Source organism: Choristoneura fumiferana, chromosome 27 (genome assembly GCF_025370935.1).
Source record: "Choristoneura fumiferana chromosome 27, NRCan_CFum_1, whole genome shotgun sequence".
NCBI classification, from domain to species: Eukaryota; Metazoa; Arthropoda; class Insecta; order Lepidoptera; family Tortricidae; genus Choristoneura; species Choristoneura fumiferana.
Genome location: NC_133498.1, coordinates 5,491,003 through 5,511,766, shown reverse-complemented (window position 1 = coordinate 5,511,766; position 20,764 = coordinate 5,491,003). Strand labels below are relative to the sequence as shown.

The window sequence follows — 20,764 nt, the reverse complement described above, 5'->3', positions numbered from 1 at the left end:
GTCAATATGGCATCGCTGAAGGGACTGCAGTACAGCCCAGGTCTCGATTGAATCGAAGGCTTTTTCATAGTCCACAAACGCTAAACATAGTGGCCGATTATACTCCTCGGTCTTCTGTATAATCTGGCGGAGCGTGTGAATGTGGTCTATGGTGCTAAAGCCTTTACGGAATCCAGCTTGTTCGGGAGGCTGGAAATCATCAAATCTTCGCTCGAGACGATTCGTAATGACCCTCGAAAACAACTTGTATACATGACTAAGGAGTGAGATGGGTCTATAGTTCTTCAATAAGGTATTGTCGCCTTTTTGAAGAAGAGCACCACCACACTCCTGTGCCATGCTTCCGGCGTGGTACCCTCGAGTATGACGGAATTAAATAACCTCTGGAGGACTACAAGTACCGGTTTACCACCCGCTCTCAGAAGTTCTGTCGTGATTCCGTCATCCCCGGAGCCTTGTTGTTTTTAAGTTGTTTGAGAGCCACTCTAATCTCGTACAGGCTGATATCTGGGATGTCTTCAGTGTAATGACGGGTTAGTTTAGCTCTGGTATCTTGAGCTGCACCTACAACGGGCTTCTGTGTCGAGGCATATAACTGTTCGTAAAACCTTTCAAGCTCTCTCAACAACTCCGGTTTCGATGAGATGATACTGCCATCGTCGATCTTCAACTTAGTCATTTGGCTTTTCCCAATAGACGAATTCTTTGCAAACACTTTAGAGCCCTGGTTCCGCTCAATTGCTTCCTTAATACGTGCAGTATTAAAGGCACGCACATCGTGTCGCATGGATTTTGAGATTCGCCTATTAAGTCTGCCATATTCCGACATGTCAGTTGAAGATTGCAGCCTCATCTCGTTCCGAAGTTCCATTAATTTAATGGTTTCATTGGAGAGCTTCTGAGGTCTTTTCCGGCGCGGAGTCTTGAAGAACTGGGACCCCACGGCCTGAACAGTTTCTACCAGCCCGTTGTTGATCTCGTCCGCTGTTTTGCATTCGGCTAGGCACTGGAAGCGATTATGCAATAAGAGTTGAAAGCTTTCGGGGTTCTGGATTTGGCAGGACAAGGACGGAGCGTGGACTTCACAAGACGTGACCGTTCTAGCTTCACATTAATATTCAGTGTGCCTCTGACAATACGATGATCACTTCCGGTTTTCACCCTGTTGATCACAGAGACATCACTGAATATTCGCTTCTTGGTCGTCATAATGAAGTCAATCTCATTTCTGACTGAACCATCGGGGCCGATCCACGTCCACTTCCTGGATGGTCGCTTCTGGAAAAAGGAGTTCATTACGTAGAGCTCCTCCTTCTCCAAGAAGTCGACCAGCCGCTGGCCCCTTTGGTTCCGCTGCCCATAACCGTACGGCCCCACTCTCAACTCATCGCCATTCTGAGTGCCCACCTTAGCATTGAAGTCCCCATAACAACGGTGAAATATGTCTCGGAGGAATGTATGGCTTGAGAGATTTCTTCATACATAGCCTCTACTTCATCGTCAGGGTGTGTCGAGGTTGGCGCATACACCTGGATAACCTTCAACGAATACCTATCGGTGATTCTGAGTATCAGGTATGCTACCCTGCTCGACACACTATCGACTTTTACCACGTTATTAATGAGGGACTTGCGGACGAGAAACCCGACACCACCCTGAGACTTTCGGTCTCCTTCCCGGAAGAAGAGCATGTTGCCAGACTCCAGGATTATCGTATCCTGCCCCTTTCGTCGGACTTCCGATAATCCCATGATGTCCCAACGCAAACTACTCAATTCTTCCTCCAGCTCAATGATTTTCTCATCTGTCCTCAGCGTGCGAATGTTGTGCGTGGCCAGGGCCAATGTCCGGTGGGGATGGTAGCGAGGAGTCACCCGGAGATTCTTCGCACCCCTTGCTCCTCCGTTACCTGGCCCGCTACCAAGGCCAGGGATAAAGGAGCTGCCGGGGACTAGGGCCGCGGCTTATTTGTACCTATCATTTTTTTTTTGGGGGGGGGGGGGTTGCCATAATCCCCACGCTTGGCAGGCGGCTTGGGGATCGCAGTGTTTGCTGATGGTTTACGCAGAAGACGCTGCTGCCCGTCTTCTGGATTTTTCCCTTAGTCGCCTTCTACGACACCCAACGGAATGAGATGGGGGGGAGCTATTCTTGTCCGGCCACCCCACGGACAACGGACAACGGATTACGTTCATTAGGGCTTATAATTTAACAAAATGACATGTAATAATGATATTACCAATAAAAGAGCATGAGTATGAGTATGAGTATGCTTTCAGCCCTTAAAATATATGTTCTTATGGAAGTCACACGTTGTATATTTTGTTGGTTAAGGATTCCACTCTAGTAGGCGGCTTACCACGATATTCCATTCTTCCAGCGACTACGACACCTTCAACGGCATAGTCTACCCGGCCGGACTGGGCAGTAACTCATCCTGCTTGCGAGAGTACGTGGCCGCGCGGGGCGACCTCCAGTATACTGTGCCACTCAAGGGCTGCAACACCATGTCTACTGACAATGTAAGTGTGTTTACACTTCTACAGTGTGTTACCGGCAGCCAGGCTTTTTTAATGGGAGGTTAAAGTAACGTATGTCTGTAACTTAACCATGACATTAATTTAATTAATAAACTAAAATTCAGACTTCGTTAACTAACAAAATTATAATTATCATTGGTTTTTGGAGTCTTTTTGTGTTTTTTTTTTTATTTGAACTCCAAATTTGTTACTTTTACGGGTATCCCGTGAAACCATATCGAAAATACAAACTGACAAAAGGATACACAGAAAAACCAGAAATAGAGACCAGCACTGGGAATCGAACCCAGGTCCTCAGCAATCCGTGCTGCGTGCTATAACCCCTACACCACTGCTGGTCAGGAATCTAGATACGAATTTTTCCTATGCATACATACATATCTCAGGTTGCTTATTTCTACTATGCTACTTAAGCAGCAGCACTAGCGACATCTATGTTGCGTCGACAGACGTCACATTCTTTCGGAACCAACCGCTCACACAGACAAGAGATGTCGCTACTAAGCAATCAAATTATGATTGTTTTTTTCGAGTCTTTTTGTATTTTTTTTAAATTCAACTCTAAATTTGTTACTTTTACGGGTATCCCGTGAAACCATATCGAAAATACAAACTGAGACAAGGATGCAAATTATAATTGCCAGCAATGTACAGCAAAGTAAATTGACAAGTAATAATCAAAGTATCTGTCGGCTGTCATTACACTTTTGTCAATTTACTTTGCTGTACATTGCTGGCAATAATAATTTTGTTAGAAAGTGAACAGTCTGAATTTTAGTTTATTAATTACATTAATGTCAGGGTTAAGTAAGTTACAGAAATACGTTACTTCAACCTCCCTTAAAAAAAGCCTTGCTGCCGGTAACACACTGTACTCGTATAATTCAGCTAGCATAACTTAACCAAGTTAAATTGACATTGTCATTTTAAAGTTCAATATCGCAAAAGTGGCTGCATCTATTTTAATTAGGCACAACTTTTTTTTTTATTCGACTGGATGGCAAACTAGCAAGTGGGTCACCTGATGGTAAGAGATCACCACCACCCATAGACACCTGCAACACCAGGGGTATTGCAGATGCGTTGCCAACCTAGAGGCCTAAGATGGGATACCTCAAGTGCCAGTAATTTCACCCGCTGTCTAGCTCTCCTTTTCGAAACACAACAGTGCAAACACTGCTGCTTCACGGCAGGATTAGCGAGCAAGATGGTGGTAGCTATCCGGGCGAACCTTGCACAAGGTCCTACCACCTGCAAAACAACAGTAGTGTCTCACAGTTGTAGAACTATGAGAACCACCGTAAGGAAATTCGCTTTCACGTAAAAAAAGAATTGGAATCTGTTTATTGAAATCATCTTAGAGCTAGAACACCACAGACAGAAAGCGGGCCCAGTAGAACTTCGCACGCACCATTGAATCGCTTCGCAGGTTTGTGCAGGTATCCTCACGATGTTTTCCTTCACCGCAAAGCTCGTGGTAAATTTCAAATGTAATTCCGCACACGAATTTCGAAAAACTCAGAGGTGCGAGCCGGGATTCGAACCCACGACCCTCTGCTTGAGAGGCGATAGGTCAAACCACTAGGCCACCACGGCTATACTTCTTTGGTCATACATACAAAAAAAAATATACGCGTTGACTTGAGAGCCTCCTCCGTTTTTTTCGTCGGTTAAAAAATGGCAGCTACTTTTAATACTGATTGTTGATTCACAATCTTTAGCACTACCTCCAATATTAGTCGCATGGCGATCCTTATCCGACGACAAATGTCGGCAGACGCGTGAACAGTTACGTCGGCCATTGTCCTGTCACCGAACGATGCGCGCGCACCTCGCGGTAAGACGCGGCGCACACACAGCACCAGCTGGGCTACTACGAAACTCGAAACTCGAAGTTCGTGTCGTGCGGTCCCTCTGACGCTATACTATTTAATACGAGAGCGAGAGGGACCGCACGACACGAAGTTCGAGTTTCGTAGTAGCCCTGCTGGCCCTTTACAACGAAGTCCAAAGTTTTGCTACGGAACCCTATTTCGGGGGTGTCCGACATGCTCTTGGCCGGTTTTTTTATTGGAGTCGCGACTTATTGTTGAGTTGAAGTGAATGATTACACACACAGCTAGAAAATGAACTGATTGCACAAAAGGAGAATGAATGAAATGAACGAGTAAATGTCAAAATCCTGCTGTCATTACACGACATGTTCTTGTGTGATGATCTCAACTCTAGTGGCTCTACCTATACCTTATTTGAGACTTCTCTATGTACGTCGAGCCTAGCTCCGCGTCGGTCACGCGTTGCATAACATCGGGAAGCGCGTGATACGCATCTGCGCGCAAGTCGTATAAAGCCGGGTTTAGACTTCCAAGAAAAGTTGTGCATGTTGCATTACATTGCGCCGCTCGATTGACCAGTTCAAACTCGTTGGCTTTACGGCCTCGCAATGTATTGCAAGTTGCACGATTTTTCTTGCAAGTCTTAACCCAGCTTAAGAATACGACTTGCATTGGGAATCCATTGAGTAGTGTTGCCAGGCATCACGTTTTACGCGGGACGTCTCAATTTACAAGGGTCTGGGAAAGAGGCCTTAATGTCCCAATAAATCAATTAGAATCAGAATCTTTATTTGCATTAAATAAGGTGTACACAGGTGTATGATTACACACCAGCTACAACATGTCGTGTAATGACAGCAGGATTTTGACATTTACTCATTCATTTCATTCATTCTCCTTTTGGGAAGGTTGGATAACAATATTGACTGTGTCACATATTTAGCCATTATGACCAAAAAAAAAAATGTTTAGGCACATAAGACTAAACAATCTATAAAGTAATGAAATAATTAAACTTAATTAACTTAATTATTGAACTTTAATAAACTAACTAATTCCAGCAAGTTTAACTATTATTGTACGATTAAAAAAAATAAGTAATATTAGTTGCGAATAAAAGCAATTAATTAAGCTTCTATTTAAAAAAAATTGTCTCGATCTGGAACCCTAAATCCCGATTTGTTTATCATGAGAGAGAGAGTCTACTAGAGTATAGAATCAAGTAGTATAGAGTAATCTAGTATCTGTCCCGTTTTTAATCCAATCGGACCTGGCAACACTAATGCTCTGTTACGTCAAGTGATGCGTGTTTATATGACATGGTAATGATAGTGCATGGAATGCAGGTGATATGTAGGTATGGGGCGGTAGAGGAGTTAAGACGTAGTCATTTATTTATTATTCTAGATATTACCGCCAGCTTAACTCACGTGAACCGTTAGTTACTTTAATTAATATTATGGGCTTAAAAATATACAACTTGTCTCTACCTTCTATACACAAAGATGAACAGAAGGGTGTTTCTAATTTATGTACAAAGCCTCATTATTTACCAAAAGCCACAGTATAGTATAGGGAATATTAGGTACTTACCTACTGCAATTTCCTTCCTGCAATCATCAATATTGCTTTGAAACGACCCCTGTAGGACTACTACGAAAACGAAAATAGAAGTTCGTTTATCGTACCGTCTCGCCGACGCATATATTATTTAAAACGAGAGTGAGAGGGATGGTACGATACGGACTTCGATTTGTGAATTTCGTAGTAGACCTGCTGTCACGGACGTCAAAAAACTATAGTGAAAAATTCACCAAACCGCACTGTGAACTTATTTTGTGCGCTGTTTTTAATGTAAGAAACGTGCAGTCTATATATAGATAGATGTCGATATGCAATTTAAAGCAAAGGCATAATTAAATACACTTTTGGTATATTATTAAAGTCAAATTCAAAAAGTTGCCGAAAAAGTTTCTCGATGAGGGCTACGGCATAGATGTCGCTAGCGTCACTGCTTAAGTGACTAAGTAAGAAACAAACAAGCTGAGATATGAGGTGCATAGAGGAAATTCGTGTCGGTACCGTTGACCATCAGTGGTGTAGCGGTATAGCACGCGGTACGGATTACCGAGGACCTGGGTTCGATTCCCAGTGATGGTCTTATTTTTCTGTTTTATCTGTGCATCTATATTTCAGTTTGTATTTTCAATTTAGGTTTTACGGGATGACCGTAAAAGTAAAAATTTGGAATTGAAATAAAAAATACAAAAAGATTCCAAAAAACCAATCTCAATTATTTTACATTTGGTAGTAATGTAAACATACAAAAACCTTGTCTTCTTTATTTCGTCACAACGTCATATTTGTTCCGTCTGTTTTTGTTGTATGTTGACTCGTTTTTCGTAATGTTTGACAGACTGATGAAGTGGAGTTAGTTTAGGATCGTCAATATTTAGTTTAGTTTGTTCGAAGTGTGAAGGTTGACTTTGAGATATTTACGAGCTAGGTCGCATTTAAGTATTTTATGAAATAACGTGACAAAAGGGCAAGCGGCACCGCCAGACACCCGCAACACTAGAGGATTGCCGATGCGTTGCGAGCCTAGAGGTCTAATGTAGAATACCTCATCATCATTCCAACTCATATTAATAATAATAAATCTTTATTGTTCAAAACACATGTATAATTACAATATGAACCCTGGAGACTGTGTTAGTTTTCACTGTGTTACAGTCTCCAGTCGATACCATTTTCATGAACATAATAGATTCATTGTTAAGAACAAACAGACTATCAATTTGGAAAAAAAAGAAAAAAGAGAAAGTTACATAAAAAAGACTATTAGGTAAATTAAAAAAGTCATCTATTGCTGTAGCAGGTACAGTCACCAGCATTAATATCTGCCACAGTGGAGCGTGCAAAAATATCTGACACGTCCTTCCGGCCCTAGAAATAGTCGTATCAGATATTTGTGGACGCTTGTTGTGTCAGATATTGGTGCTGGTGACTGTACTGCTTATATTTGAATAGGCCTTTAAACGGAAGACCCATTACATAAGTAAAGACCTTAATAAAACGTGGGCTAGTCGCCAATTGATACAGCCTTCTGTGTGTCTAATCAATTTATGTAACTCAGGAACGGTTATGTAAAGTGATGGTTGTTTAGGCGTTAATGAGACGTGCGTTACATCCTGTTTACATTGACGACTTGCTTATCGGTGTGTATTTTTGAGCTTGAATGCCTAAAAATATCTGACGTAGAAGTTTGATTTGTATGTATATCAAATATAAGTCTCTATAGTACAAAGTAAAAAATTCTAACTTCGTATCTTGCCGATGAAAGTACGAGTGTGAGAGGAAGAGTACGATACGAACTTCGATTTTCAAATTTCGTAGTAGCCCCCAGTGACTACAGAATACGGAAATTCGCCGAAGGAGCAAAGTCATCGACAGAGCTTGAAGAATAGATAACTACTTGGAGAAGCAAAGTCCTCGAGTGGCGACCACGAACCGGAAGACGAAACGTTGACAGGCCTCCCACTAGTGGACTGACCACATCGTGAGAGTTGCGGGATGGTGGATGCAAGTGACGAGTTATCGTTCATTGTGGCGTTTAGGATCTTTTTTCAACAGTAGACGTCTTCCGACTGATGGTGATGTATCAAAGCAGCATGATACGGCGATAGTGTTGTCGTGTCGCCAATTCGAGTTAGATTGAAAATACAAACTGAAATATACAAAAAGATTCCAAAAAACCAATCTTAATTCGAGTTAGGCTTGTAGTAGGTAGTAAAAACAAACTTTAGTTTGTCTGTCAATAGTGAATGTACTTTTTCTAAGTATTTTTATAATGAACTAATGCTAGTTGCGTGTTGTCAAACTACTTACCATTATAAAGGCTGTATTACGGCTGTATTGCGGTCCCGAGGTCGGTGTTACGTGACCAAAATGTAGGTTGTGTTTTAAGATGGATTAAAAAAACCGGTCAAGATTGTGAGTACTTTTTTTGTTCTGACAACTGTAAGGTAAACGTACGGGTCGTCACTGCCCCAGTAGTTGTCATCTGAAATTTTATGTCAGAGATGACAGCAGGGTGTCGTCTATTAGGCATTAGCGTGTCGAGCACTGGGACATTTACCTTAGAGCACAATACTCTTGAAGTTAACCACCTAATTTTTTTTTGCCCGCTCCTGCCCCACCTAAATAGTTCACGTTTGGTCAGTTAGTTAAATCGTTAGGACTGGATACCACTTTTTTATTTTAAAATGGGGTGGCTATTTTTATTGTATTATATGGGCGGTTATTTAAAAATTTAATTTGATAAGTTTAAATTGAGTCGTTTCCTGAGTAAAATAATATTAGTCTGTCAGGTACGAGTAGATTATCATCAGATACATATTTTTTCTTTTGTTAGTCAAACCTAAGAATAAATAAAAGTACAAGTAGTCAAACAAAAAAAAATACAAAGATGAAGTGCATCAAAGTTCTATAGTGGCACGCGGAACTTTAAATGGCTATATCTTCGTCATTCTTAGTTTAATTGACAAAAGAAAAAATACGTTTCCAATATTTTGTGATAATCTCACTGGCAGACTAATTAGAATTTTTAGAACACTAGCCTATTAAAGTAAACGTACGAGTGCTCGTCACTGTCCCAATAGTTGGCATCTTTAATGTTATAATAATAATAATACGCAGCGCAGCGTAGGACGTCCACCAACAAGATGGACGGATGACCTGGTTAAAACCGCAGGTTCACGGTGGATGCCGGCCGCTGCCAACCGAACCAGCTGGAGGTCTATGGGGGAGGCCTATGTCCAACAGTGAACGTCCTACGGCTGAGATGATGATGATGATGATGATGATGATGAATAATAATAATCATTTATTTCGGAAAGAGGAATCCATAATAATAGTGTTAGTAACAATAATCTTACGCCTAAGTTAGTAGTCACAATATTCCAAGCAGTTAAAATAAAATATAAGTTATGTCATTACTAATAGAGGTGTCAGCAGGGTGTCATCTATTGGGCATTAGCGTGTCGGGCACTCGGGCGTTTACCTTACCTTCAAAGCACGACTAAACCTCGGATCCATCCATATTGTCGATATTGATCATCAACCTTGCTTACTCAGCCGTGACGTCACCCGCCATACTCGGATTCACCTTCGCCACTCACGCGCAGCCTCGTCTCCTACGCAACCTGTTTGCGCCATTTTGTTTTTTTTTTAGTTAAATGCCTGGACTGCAGCGCCTATAATAAGCCGTGGAATGAGCTTAGACTCGGCTAAACGTGTTTTAAGGCTACAAGTTCTTTTTACAAGCTTTTTTAACACTATATACTTTGCCCGCGACTTTACACGCGTAAATCCGGCTGTTAAATTGAAACTCCCGGCGGGATAATTACTAAAACTCCCAAAAATTACATCCGTTAATTTCATATAAAACACCCGCGCCAAATGTTCTCTTATCGCAGTGAATGAGATTTTCAGATTTTTATCCTGATCCCGTGGGAATGTCGGGATAAAAAGTAGCCTTTTTAATATTCCAGATGTCCAGCTATCTAAATATCAAATGTCATCTAAATTCATACAGGCGTTGTAGCGTGAAGGAGTAACAAGCACACATACTTATAAAACTATCGTATTTATAAAATGAGTAGGATAAGACATGAAATTTGGTACGGAAAACACACAACATACAAACAATGACTCTCCTTTAGGGAGTCGGGTAAAAATTTAGCTACTTTTCTAACCTAGATTAAAAACAATTTTTTTCCAACGTCAAATTATGTGGCCGTCTGGTGTCGGGTTAGAATTACACCTCTCCATTTCTTCCGTGGATGTCGTAAGAGGCGACAAAGGATAGGTTCAGGTATACTGTAGGCGACAGGCTAGCAACCTGTCTCTATTGTACCGTCTTTGACAAACTTTAACCTAAAATTGCTAAAAGTGGCTTCGAAGCGGTAACGTTTCGTGTGCTCTGCCTACCCCATTTGGGAATACAGGCGTGATATTTGTGTGTGTGTGTCAAATTATAACAATAGAAACCAAATACCAATCTCAACCGTACAATAGTAGCACTCGGCAACACCAATTATAGGCGGGTAGTGGGAGAAAGACAAGCGACCTTTCAAGTGGCCTTGTGCGCATGTGGTCGGCAAAAGTTGCAGAAATTTAACTTTTATACTGGTTTTGAATGGACCTTGCTTAAACAAGGGCAGTTAAGGTACAAATAATTAAAACTGTGTTATAATAAACGGCATGAAAGTAGAATCCAAAATGATATGACTCTCTTGCTCACATTCGTCTCAAACGAGCAAGCGGGAAGTATGATTTTTAGATTGTACTTCCGTGCCGTCTACTTTGCCACAACTTAATAAACATTCTTTGAACATGTCTTTTACACATGTCAGTTCACATACAACTGTCATTTTAGACATGTTTAATGAATAAAACACTTTGATATTTTATGATTTAAATTCCGGTTTTATTCCGCGTAGGTACCTTGATTTTAGAGCAGCTCGATATTTCGGCACAGTTGCATGCGCCATGATCACTAGAGAATTGCGGGTATGCTGGTATAACTGTCAGTCAGAAAATAAATCGGACTTAACCGATGTACCCTCTTCCTAACAAGTTGTCCACTACTACTGGAACTCGAACTCGCTTTAAAGTCACGGCAAAAAACGCACACAGTATCACTCACTTTTTTCGTATTATCACGAACACGATCCGGTTTAACTATAACCATTTAGAAAGAAAGAAAGAGTGGTGACCACGTACTTGACAACTTAAAACCATCTTCTCGATTTATGTTTGGGTATTTCATAATTTCGATAGCTTCCCTAACTAATCGAGGTAGTTATGTAATGGCGTTCAGTAGATAAGACTCGTGGTTTGAGGAGCTCCATCCAGTGATTAGTGCCAGATTCCAAAGTGTATGCGCGGAACAAAACCCGAATTTAAATCATAATATTAGTAATGTCCGCGAAAGTCTAAAACATTATTTCGGTATTTGTTCATTTTTATGGCGCATACTGTGAGAACGTTTTAACGTGAGTCAGGAACTAAATGGTCCTACGATTTAGGGCTATTCAATAAATTTATTTCTACAAATCCAGTACGATCAAAAATTTTCAAGTAAAAGAAAATTTCAATAAAAAACGGTACGGTCAAACAATACATTGGCCGGTCACGACCATCACTAAGTACAGTCGAGCGGAATAATAAATGTCATTCGATCAAGAGTTCGCTGACCTTAATTACCACCATTAGCCCACTTTAGCATTGTTTCTTTCATATGGATGATTATGATTTATGATAACGACTTTAAATTTAATTTTTAGAAGGATTTTTGAATTTTAACTTAGACTTAATTTAAACATTTGGTTTATTAATACCGCATCGATGATTGATTATGATTATGATTGTTGTTAAGTTTTAATAGCTAGAAAACATTGACGGAAGTTTGACCTCTTGGAGCACAAGAATATAATTAGTAGAAGTCGTAGAAGTAAATAATACTCTGTTAACTGTCACACTCACATACACACACGCATGTCTCTTCTAAAGGTGCCTACCAGTTTTCATCGCGGTGTAATGACACCGTATCATGCCATGACCGTAATAGGAACGTGTCAATAACGGAATGTCAAACGCATACATGGCACGCGACGGCGACGGTTGGTTACGGAACGTGCTAGTGGCCATAGCCTCATACTTTTCGATACAACCTCATGTCACGGTCATGGTATGGCACGGTGTAATGGGTAGAGTCTTTTAGTCGCTACACTCTTGACCGAGTGGTTGTAGTCATTGAATGAGGATCAGTGGTGGACCTACATGATGAACTTTCTTAGGACAATTATGGTGGTGCTTTCCCATTGCCTTCACCGTTCATACCGTTCATAGTTGGCAATGGAGAACGCCCACATCAGGCACTAGTACGAATTTCAAAAATCGAAGTTTGTATTGTACCGTCGCTCTCACTCTCGTATTAAATAATATAAGCGTCAGCAGGACGGTACGATACGAACTTTGATTTTCGAATTTCGTAGTAGCCCTCCAGGTCCCTTGCCCGCCTTTTACGACACTCACGGCAAGAGGTATGTCTGTGCTATTCTAAAACCAATTCCTATTCTAAAAATATTTTTTGAAAACGTAACTAACGGTCCAATTAAAACTACTCTCTTAACTATAAAAACTAAGAAAACAAAGTAAATTAAAATAGCATTGTTCTATTAGCAACCGACAATTCTTAACAACTATATTGCTGAGCCTAACGTAATATTGTTAGGGTGCCCACACGCACAATGAGGGGAAGTGACGTCACGTCCGGTGCATGCACCCTGCGCACGATTCGGAAACGTTTCGGAATATGTAAAGGCATTAGTCACCATAAGTTAAGGTGGTTCACCCAAACATAATGAAGACAGTGGCTTGAGGGCTTTGTTAAATCGAAACGTAGCAAGTCCTTGGGCAAGACAGTGGGGGTTAATTAAAAAAAACTGTTGGTTACACATTTAAAATAGATTAATCAATGTGTCACTAATAGGCATGTAAGAGGGGGCACTCACATGCGCGCAAACATTCGTACATTGCAAATGTGTTTGCACGGAAATAGAGTGGGAATTGAACTCAATCAAACGAATGATAAGTACAAGTTATCAAGTTAAGTTGGTATCCCTGCAGTTACTTAAATAAGAGCAACCTTTGTTTTTCTGAAACCTACAGAACTATTTTTTTATATTGGTTTCAATATCTTGGTACCTTCATATTCAGAGATAAGGGAGGGCCAATTTTCATCAATTTTCTTAAATATCTTCAAAATTGTTTATCTAAAAATAACCTAACGGACTAATTGAAATTTAGAACTTTTCAATATACCAGCTTATTAGCGACAAACCGTATCGTCAACATAGTGTAATTTCCACATCAGATTAGGTACGTCAAAAGAAATTGCCAGGAAAGAATGCAATTACCTAACACCAAGGTCAGAGGGTCCGTGTGAAGCTCACATACGTTTCGTCAGGCGGTAGCCGAACAAAATGGTAAAAGATCTGACAATTAACATTCCGTGAGCGTCGTTTGGTCACGGTCACGCGATTTGGCATGTACAGCAACAAGTTGAAGTCGGTGATTCTATTTTGGTTCCTATCTTGATATTTCACCGACTATAAACTCCTTACGCCATGGCACTGTCAAGCACTGCTGCGTGGTGGCATGTTTAAGTAAAGTTGCAGAAGGTACTACAACCAATCTATGGCCGCTGGAGATACTTTAAACGCGCCACACACAGACCAGAAGCTAAATAGTCAACTCTTAAGTGTAACGTACTTATTTTATGTCATACCTTTCGGTAGAAATAAGTTGTACCAGCGCCGATATCCGACACAACAAAGAGTGCATAAATATCTGATACAACTTTATTTCTAGGGCCAGTAGGACGTGTCAGACAATCGCAATCGCAATAGGCATGGGTGCTAACCTAACTTAACATGTACAAGTAACACCTGTGTGGTTCCAGTAAAATAAAAATCATTTCATTTCAGACATTTTTGCACGCTCCACTGTAGCATATACTAATTCAGGTGACTGTACATCTTGAAAGGTTTAGTATTACCTAAGGGACTCCATATATATAACGATAGAGAAATATTTCCAAAACCAATATAATTTCATAAAATACTTACTACCTTTCTGCCGCACATTCTTTGTGATGAAAGGCACATTTAAAAAGCCCTTAGCAGTCTACTTACGGAATAAACACTTTTACAGGATGACGGCACCGTAGAATACTTCAACAACATCATAGTCCAGCCTCACCTCCGCCTGGTGACCGGCCAGGGCCGGGGTTACCACGTGCGTTGCCGCTACCGCCGCCGCGACCTCGCCCACTTCCACGTCTACCCACGAGCCTCGGCTCTCAGCTCCAATGCCCTCAACGAGTAAGTTATCATCAGTATTATCAGAAATATCCCATGAAGGTTCATGACCATTGATTTCCTATAAGACATGTGCTTGGTGGTTTTTTCCGCCACTTTATGCTCCTTATTTTGGTGGGTTGTAGGAAACTGGAGTAAAAGCAATAAATACTGCCTTAAGCCATCACTCTCAGGCTGGCTACATTAATTTTGTTTGGGTAAATAATTCCTTTTAATTTTAGTAGATGGATGCACCTAAATGATCTTGCCGTGATCAATCTTAGCCTCTCATACACTATTTTACTATTTCAGTGAGGATTTCGACGAGGATTCCGGCCAGCTGCCATCCGTCACGATGAAGATTTACAAAGGAGACCCTGAAGATAAACAGGTTACAAATATTCTTATATAAAGACAATAGGTTGCTTGTTTCAAGGACGTTGCTACGGGAAACAGAGAAGTGCACCTGACTTTCCCCCTCAGATTAACATCATATCATCCGTAGGACGATCACTGTTAGACATAGGCCTCCCCTATATACATCCAGTAACTTCGGTTGGAAGCGGCCTGCATCCACCGTGAACCCGCAGCTTTAACCAGGCCGTCCGTTCTTCCCGTTAATGGGTGTCCTACGCTGCGCTTACCGATCCGCGTTCTCCATGCGAAAACTTTTCCTCTGCAATGGCTAACTGTTCTCCGTGCTATATGGCCTGCCCATTGCCACTTCAACGAGCTAATTCTCTTGGCTATGTCGGTGAACCTCCTTCTACGTATCTTCTCATTTCAGATTCGATCGCGTAGAGAAACCCCGAGCATGGCTCTCTCCACAGCTCGCAGAGCAACTCTAAGCCTAAGACTCATTTCTATAGACATTTAAAAATACCTTCATGTGCTTTTGACTGTGTCTGCACTTTCATAACCATCGTTTATATACCAACATCTTTCATATAGCTGGCGAGTGGTGACGCTCTTGTTCCGTTTATGTTAATGTTTTAGCTTGCCTATGCCATATTAATTAATGAATTTTATTCTTTCGATTTTTAATTAAGATGGTACCGTAGCAAAACGGTAATATAGCGGTTGTTAAGAATACGAAATTAAGTAGAATATAATTAGCAGGAATATTATTAATTAATTCTACGGGCCGTATGTTTATTCTACAAACATTAAAAGTGGGGTAATAACACGAAATTTCTTAAATAGTCAGAAGATTAAGCCAAGATAATCAAGTACCGTTTTCAGGGTTCCGTACCACAAGTATAACAAACATTGGCGTATTTTCAGGGGGCCTGGCCTGGATTTTTGTGTGAAGATATCAGTATTATAGAATTTTGAATCAGTATCCCAAAATCCTGGGGTGGCCACTAGACCATACTGGGGTGGGCACGGCCCACCCGGTCCCCCCTCTATATACGCCTATGATAATAAACGAAGCCCTATTACTGCCGCTTCACTGTTCGTGTGTTTACCTGTCTGTCACAGAGTCCTAATAAGATATAGGACTAAAAATAAAAGCACATTATCTTTTTATGTTAATTCATTCAGTGTTTTTACTTTAGTGTCCCAAAACCCTCCTAAAAGAGGAGAGTAAGGTGGACGAAAGAATCACTAGTTTTAAATAATATTTTTTGTCTTTCTATCTCTGTAAAGTCTTAACTTTTAAACAATCCTCGTACTTGGATTAACACTAGCGGTAAATAAAATGCATATAAAAACCATTTAACACCGGTTAAGCAAGAGTCGGTCTTAGGAAAAACATTAACTTTGCGAATAAAATTAAAAATAACACAATTAGAAATACACGTTATGTGTAAATTTCAGCGTATCTCAAGAGCTGTAATCGATAGACTGCTGTTTCGAACCAATCCGCGGTTCCTTCTCAATGATAGATCGACTGAAAAACCGACCATGACCCCTGAACGTGATACGTGATCGTTCACCGTGTATTTATTTTAATAATTATTGTGCCTCACAGTTTTATTTCAAAGATGTATGTCAATTTTATTGTTTGTTTGTAGGTGGCGTCCAACGTCCGGATCGGGGATACTCTGACGCTGGTGGTGTCCTTGGAGCGGCAGCGGCGGCTCGGGCTGCTAGTGTCAGCTTGCTCCGTGCGGGACGGACTTGGCTGGGCTGAGCAGAGCCTCATCGCTGATGACGGGTACGATTTAGACTTCATACCATAACAAACCGGCCAAGAGCGTGTCGGACACGCCTAAGATAGTCAAAGTCAAAATACCTTTATTCAATTTAGGCTATGGCAAGCACTTATGAATGTCAAAAAATTTATCACCGGTTCGGAAAAACCTCTGTTGAGAAGAATCCGGTAAGAAACACAACGAGGTATATTTTTTTTAACAGATTTACAATGTGGCTTAAATATTACAAGTATTTAGCACAACTACATTTTTTAACACAGTAGATAGCGTTCCGGAGCTGTTGCGAAGAAATCAAATAATATTTTTCTAAGGATTTTGTATTTTGTGGGGAATCCAAGTTAAGATATATTTTATACTATTGCTATGATTCTTAAACTACTAATAATTCTCAAGCAAACTTAGCCGTTATAATTTTATTGCAATCGTAGTGAAAATCAGAGTGTATAGTATAGGTCATTCTAACCCATTTCATCCTCGACTTAACTATAAACCCTCGCCTGCTCGTGTGGATATAACGTCTCGAGTAAAACGTCACGTTTTACACACTTTTGTATTTTTCAGCTGTCCGCTAGACGGTGAGATAATGGGCATGTTCCAATACGGACCTGAGAAGCAAGACGCGCGAGTGTCGTTCCCGGCTCACAAGTTCCCGTACACCGCGAGTGTGTATTACACGTGCGAGGTCAAACTGTGTGACCTCAACCACCCCACTGACTGCGTGAGTATTGTTGCGGAAGGAAGGCCGTATGTTTAGTTATTTATTGAAATTTTACCTAAGTAAACAGGATGACTAAAATTACTAAGTGTAAGCTAGTATTACCTACCACCAACGCTAATATGAGACGTGAGTTGTATAAGAAAATGTATATTTCAGGAGCCGTGCTCGCATAAGCGGCGCGTGCGCCGACAGGAGGCCACGCCGGCCACCGTCGAGGTGTTCTCCGGTCTCTACGTCAACGAACAAGACTCTCCAGACAATGACGAAGTCACCAGCGAAAAGGTACCGACAAGGAATCTAAACAAACCTCATGTCAACATCTACATTGAAAGGGCATTTTTGTTTATATATTATAGGGGGAAAGCGAGCAGGTGGTGTAAAGGAATCAACGCCGCCCATGGACATCCACATGCTTTGAGTTACAGATGCGTTGCCGGCCCTTTGAGAACGAAGTAGGCTCGTTCCCCAAGATCCCTAGTTTATTTATGGAATAGGGGCAAACGAGCAAACGGATCGCGTGATGGTAAGCGATAACCGTCGCCCATGGACACCTGCAACACCAAAAGAGTCACAAGTGCGTTGCCGGCCTTTTTGGTAGGAGTCTCTTTTCTTGATGGCTTGAAGGTCATATCGGTCCAGGAAATTTCTGGAAAAACCCACGGTAGAGGACTGCCAACTATCTAAATGGTGAGGATGGAAGTGTTGTACCAAAATTGTTGTTGTTGGGGATCAATTAAAAATACAGTCGTTGGGGATCAATTCAAAATACAGTCGTTGGGGATCAATTCAAAATACACTCGTTGGGGATCAATCCAAAATACAATCGTTGGGGATCAATTCAAAATACACTCGTTGGGGATCAATCCAAATTACAGTCATCATCAAATCGAAAAACTATGTTCCACTTGGCGCTATCAAAGCTTCTCAACAAGTTTTTCAACAATTGTTGTGAGTGTGTGTGTGTGCAATTGTAAACAAATTCAAACTTACATCTTTAAACCTTGACAGAAAGACGACGAGATCTGCATATCGCAGCGCAACTTCGCCATCGGTATCTGCATAGCTGGGGTGATCCTCATGGCGTGTGTGCTTGCAGCCATTGCCTGCATCCTGGCAAGAAGACGTGGCAAGAGCCACTCCGGCAGCTCCTTATACAGCGGTCCTTACACCAACACAGGATATTCCCATGCTAGCTAAAAGAACACACGTCTTTAGTTATTTTCCGTCAATTTCCGGAGCAAAGTTTTCATGTCCTCAAAAATTTCGTTCGTAAAAAAGGGAGGTCAAAGGTTTCCGAAATACAAAACTGTCTCAAAACACAGACATTCATTGCCCCGTAACGCATATGCCCTAATTAATTTCAGGTATTGCAAAATATTCAAAAAATTATTCTAATTATAAATAAGCCCGCGTAGCTCACCCAAATACAGTGACATTTTGACATTTCGGAGACCTCTCGCTACACTAGCGCCTCAAGCGGCGAATTCATACGCGATATTAATCTAGTTCTTAGAGCTAGTTACAGATGTGCCTAATGCATAATGGATATTGTGTTTCGTTGTATTTTATCTGAAAACTTGTCTTACACGCAGGTACAATTGTACATTTTTCATTTTGAAATTAGACTCTAAATAATAAAGTTCCATATTAATGGATATGAAAATTTCACTAATTTAATACAATAATTGATTGACAATTCGGGGCCGTCGTATTTCAATTGAGATGCGACTTTAACCAATAACTAGCAATTACAGTTCCTAGCATTTGCATCTACTGTGTACCGTGAAAAATCAAAATCATAGATACGATTTTTCTATAGTATTTTTTTTGGAAAGTATCAGATTAAAAAAAGAATGACGATGGGCTAGCACTCGCCAGTCTTTAAAAATTCCGCTTATTTGAGCTTTCAAAAAAAGTTTCAAAAACATCGAATGTGTAGGGTGAAAAATACGAATTAAAAATTGAAAAATTAAATTAAATTAGGTGTTCCTTTTGTATATTGTAACATTTTGACGTAGTCAAAAACAACGAAGACCCAGCTAACTGGGTATTTAAAACGCAATGTTTTTTGTGGGCGTGTATGGAAAATATCGATAGATGTCGCTAAATGTCTACAGATCGATGCTGGCATATTGATAGAAAGTAAAAGTACTTGAACATTTTTAACCGTATGCTTGCTGTCCTTTTCTCTCAAAAGCGAATCATTTGTGAGCGAGTGAAACAAATAGTACCTACAGCTGTCAAAAACTACTAGCGACATCTATTCTTTTAGCGGGGACACCCATGCAGTCAAATTTAGGTTAAGTTTTAATTTTACTATTATGTATTTAGGAATTGACAGTACCATGTAATTACATATTTATATGTATTGTGATAATTCTATCGAATCCGTCCTTTTTGCAATATTAAATTGCGATTTTTTTTACATATTAATAATTACAATAAAATTGTATTTTTTAAGTGAAAGGTTGCCTTGCGGTACGTAATTATAATATACTTTATTAAATATGTACGAGTAAAACGTGATTACTCTGGTTGTTTAGTTTTGAGAATAACTGCTTTGGTCTCGTATCAATACTTAGAAAAGTATGGGTAAGGGATAAAATAAATAAATTAAATGGCAAGCACGTCAGGAGAACTGTGTAAGAATATCCAACACTTTAAAAAGTCAAATAAGCAATATAAAGCGGCAATTACACTGCGTCGTTCACCTAATGCGGTCGCCGAATTTGTTTTAAACTACTTCGGCGAACGACCGTCGCCTTTACATTAGTCTGTCCGTCTACTGCGGCGGCCATATTAAGGCGGTGGCAGCTGTCGCTCGCCGAATGCGGCCGACTACCGTGTTCTTTACACTTTTGCGGTCGCCGCATGCAGCATGCGGCGAACGACTAAGTGTAATTGCCGCTTAAAAATCTCTACTATAAATTTAAATATCCGAATACAAATTTGTTTATTTTGTAATTTTTTTACTATGCAGAATTGAATGAATTTATTTGGTATTTTATAACGTAAGGGTGATAAAGGTCCAAGAATTGTGCTTTAAAAATGGCAATTTTTAGGAACCGTTTCTTTTTAGGTGGCGGGAAGCTCTTCTTGAGAGACTTAACTTTATCTTATCTATTTCTGTCAGATGTCACTGCCATTTAAAAGCTGTGTATTTCAAAATTAACAATTTTTTTAGTTGATCCCAATAATTGGTATATTTTGTCATTTTCGCGTAACTTCCGTAAATGAGGATGAAATTGTTTATAAATAACTTTTTTTCTTTTGTTTTAAATAATTTGTGGATGCCATATTCCTTAAGTTATTGTTAGGACTTTCTTTTATGCCATTTATTAATCGGTGCTAAAGTGTTTGCTTAATATTTTAAGTTGCTTTTTTTCTATATGCAACGAATAAAATCGATGTGTGTTTCATAATTACCTCATTGTGTAACTAATTAATATCTTTACTAGTTTTTTTTTTTAATTACAATGGGGTTCTGGAACCATATCGACACGAGAATGTATGTAATATTTTTTTTTTAACAAATATACTGACGATAAAAAAATCTTTTGTTTTATTTTCAATAACAGTCCCTGTG

General features: G+C 40.2%; 1 protein-coding gene across 1 annotated transcript in view; it reads left to right on the top strand.

The window, feature by feature from the left end:
• The window catches only part of pio (zona pellucida domain-containing protein piopio), a 68,777-nt gene extending 48,072 nt beyond the window's left edge, over positions 1-20,705 (top strand). Inside the window, exons 4-10 of the mRNA XM_074108829.1 lie at positions 2,381-2,522; positions 14,156-14,325; positions 14,614-14,692; positions 16,320-16,462; positions 17,022-17,178; positions 17,335-17,460; positions 18,187-20,705. Coding sequence (XP_073964930.1) covers positions 2,381-2,522; positions 14,156-14,325; positions 14,614-14,692; positions 16,320-16,462; positions 17,022-17,178; positions 17,335-17,460; positions 18,187-18,375 — 1,006 coding nt within the window. The 3' untranslated portion in view covers positions 18,376-20,705. The remainder of the gene's footprint in view (positions 1-2,380; positions 2,523-14,155; positions 14,326-14,613; positions 14,693-16,319; positions 16,463-17,021; positions 17,179-17,334; positions 17,461-18,186) is intronic.
• The last annotated feature ends 59 nt before the right edge of the window (positions 20,706-20,764 follow it).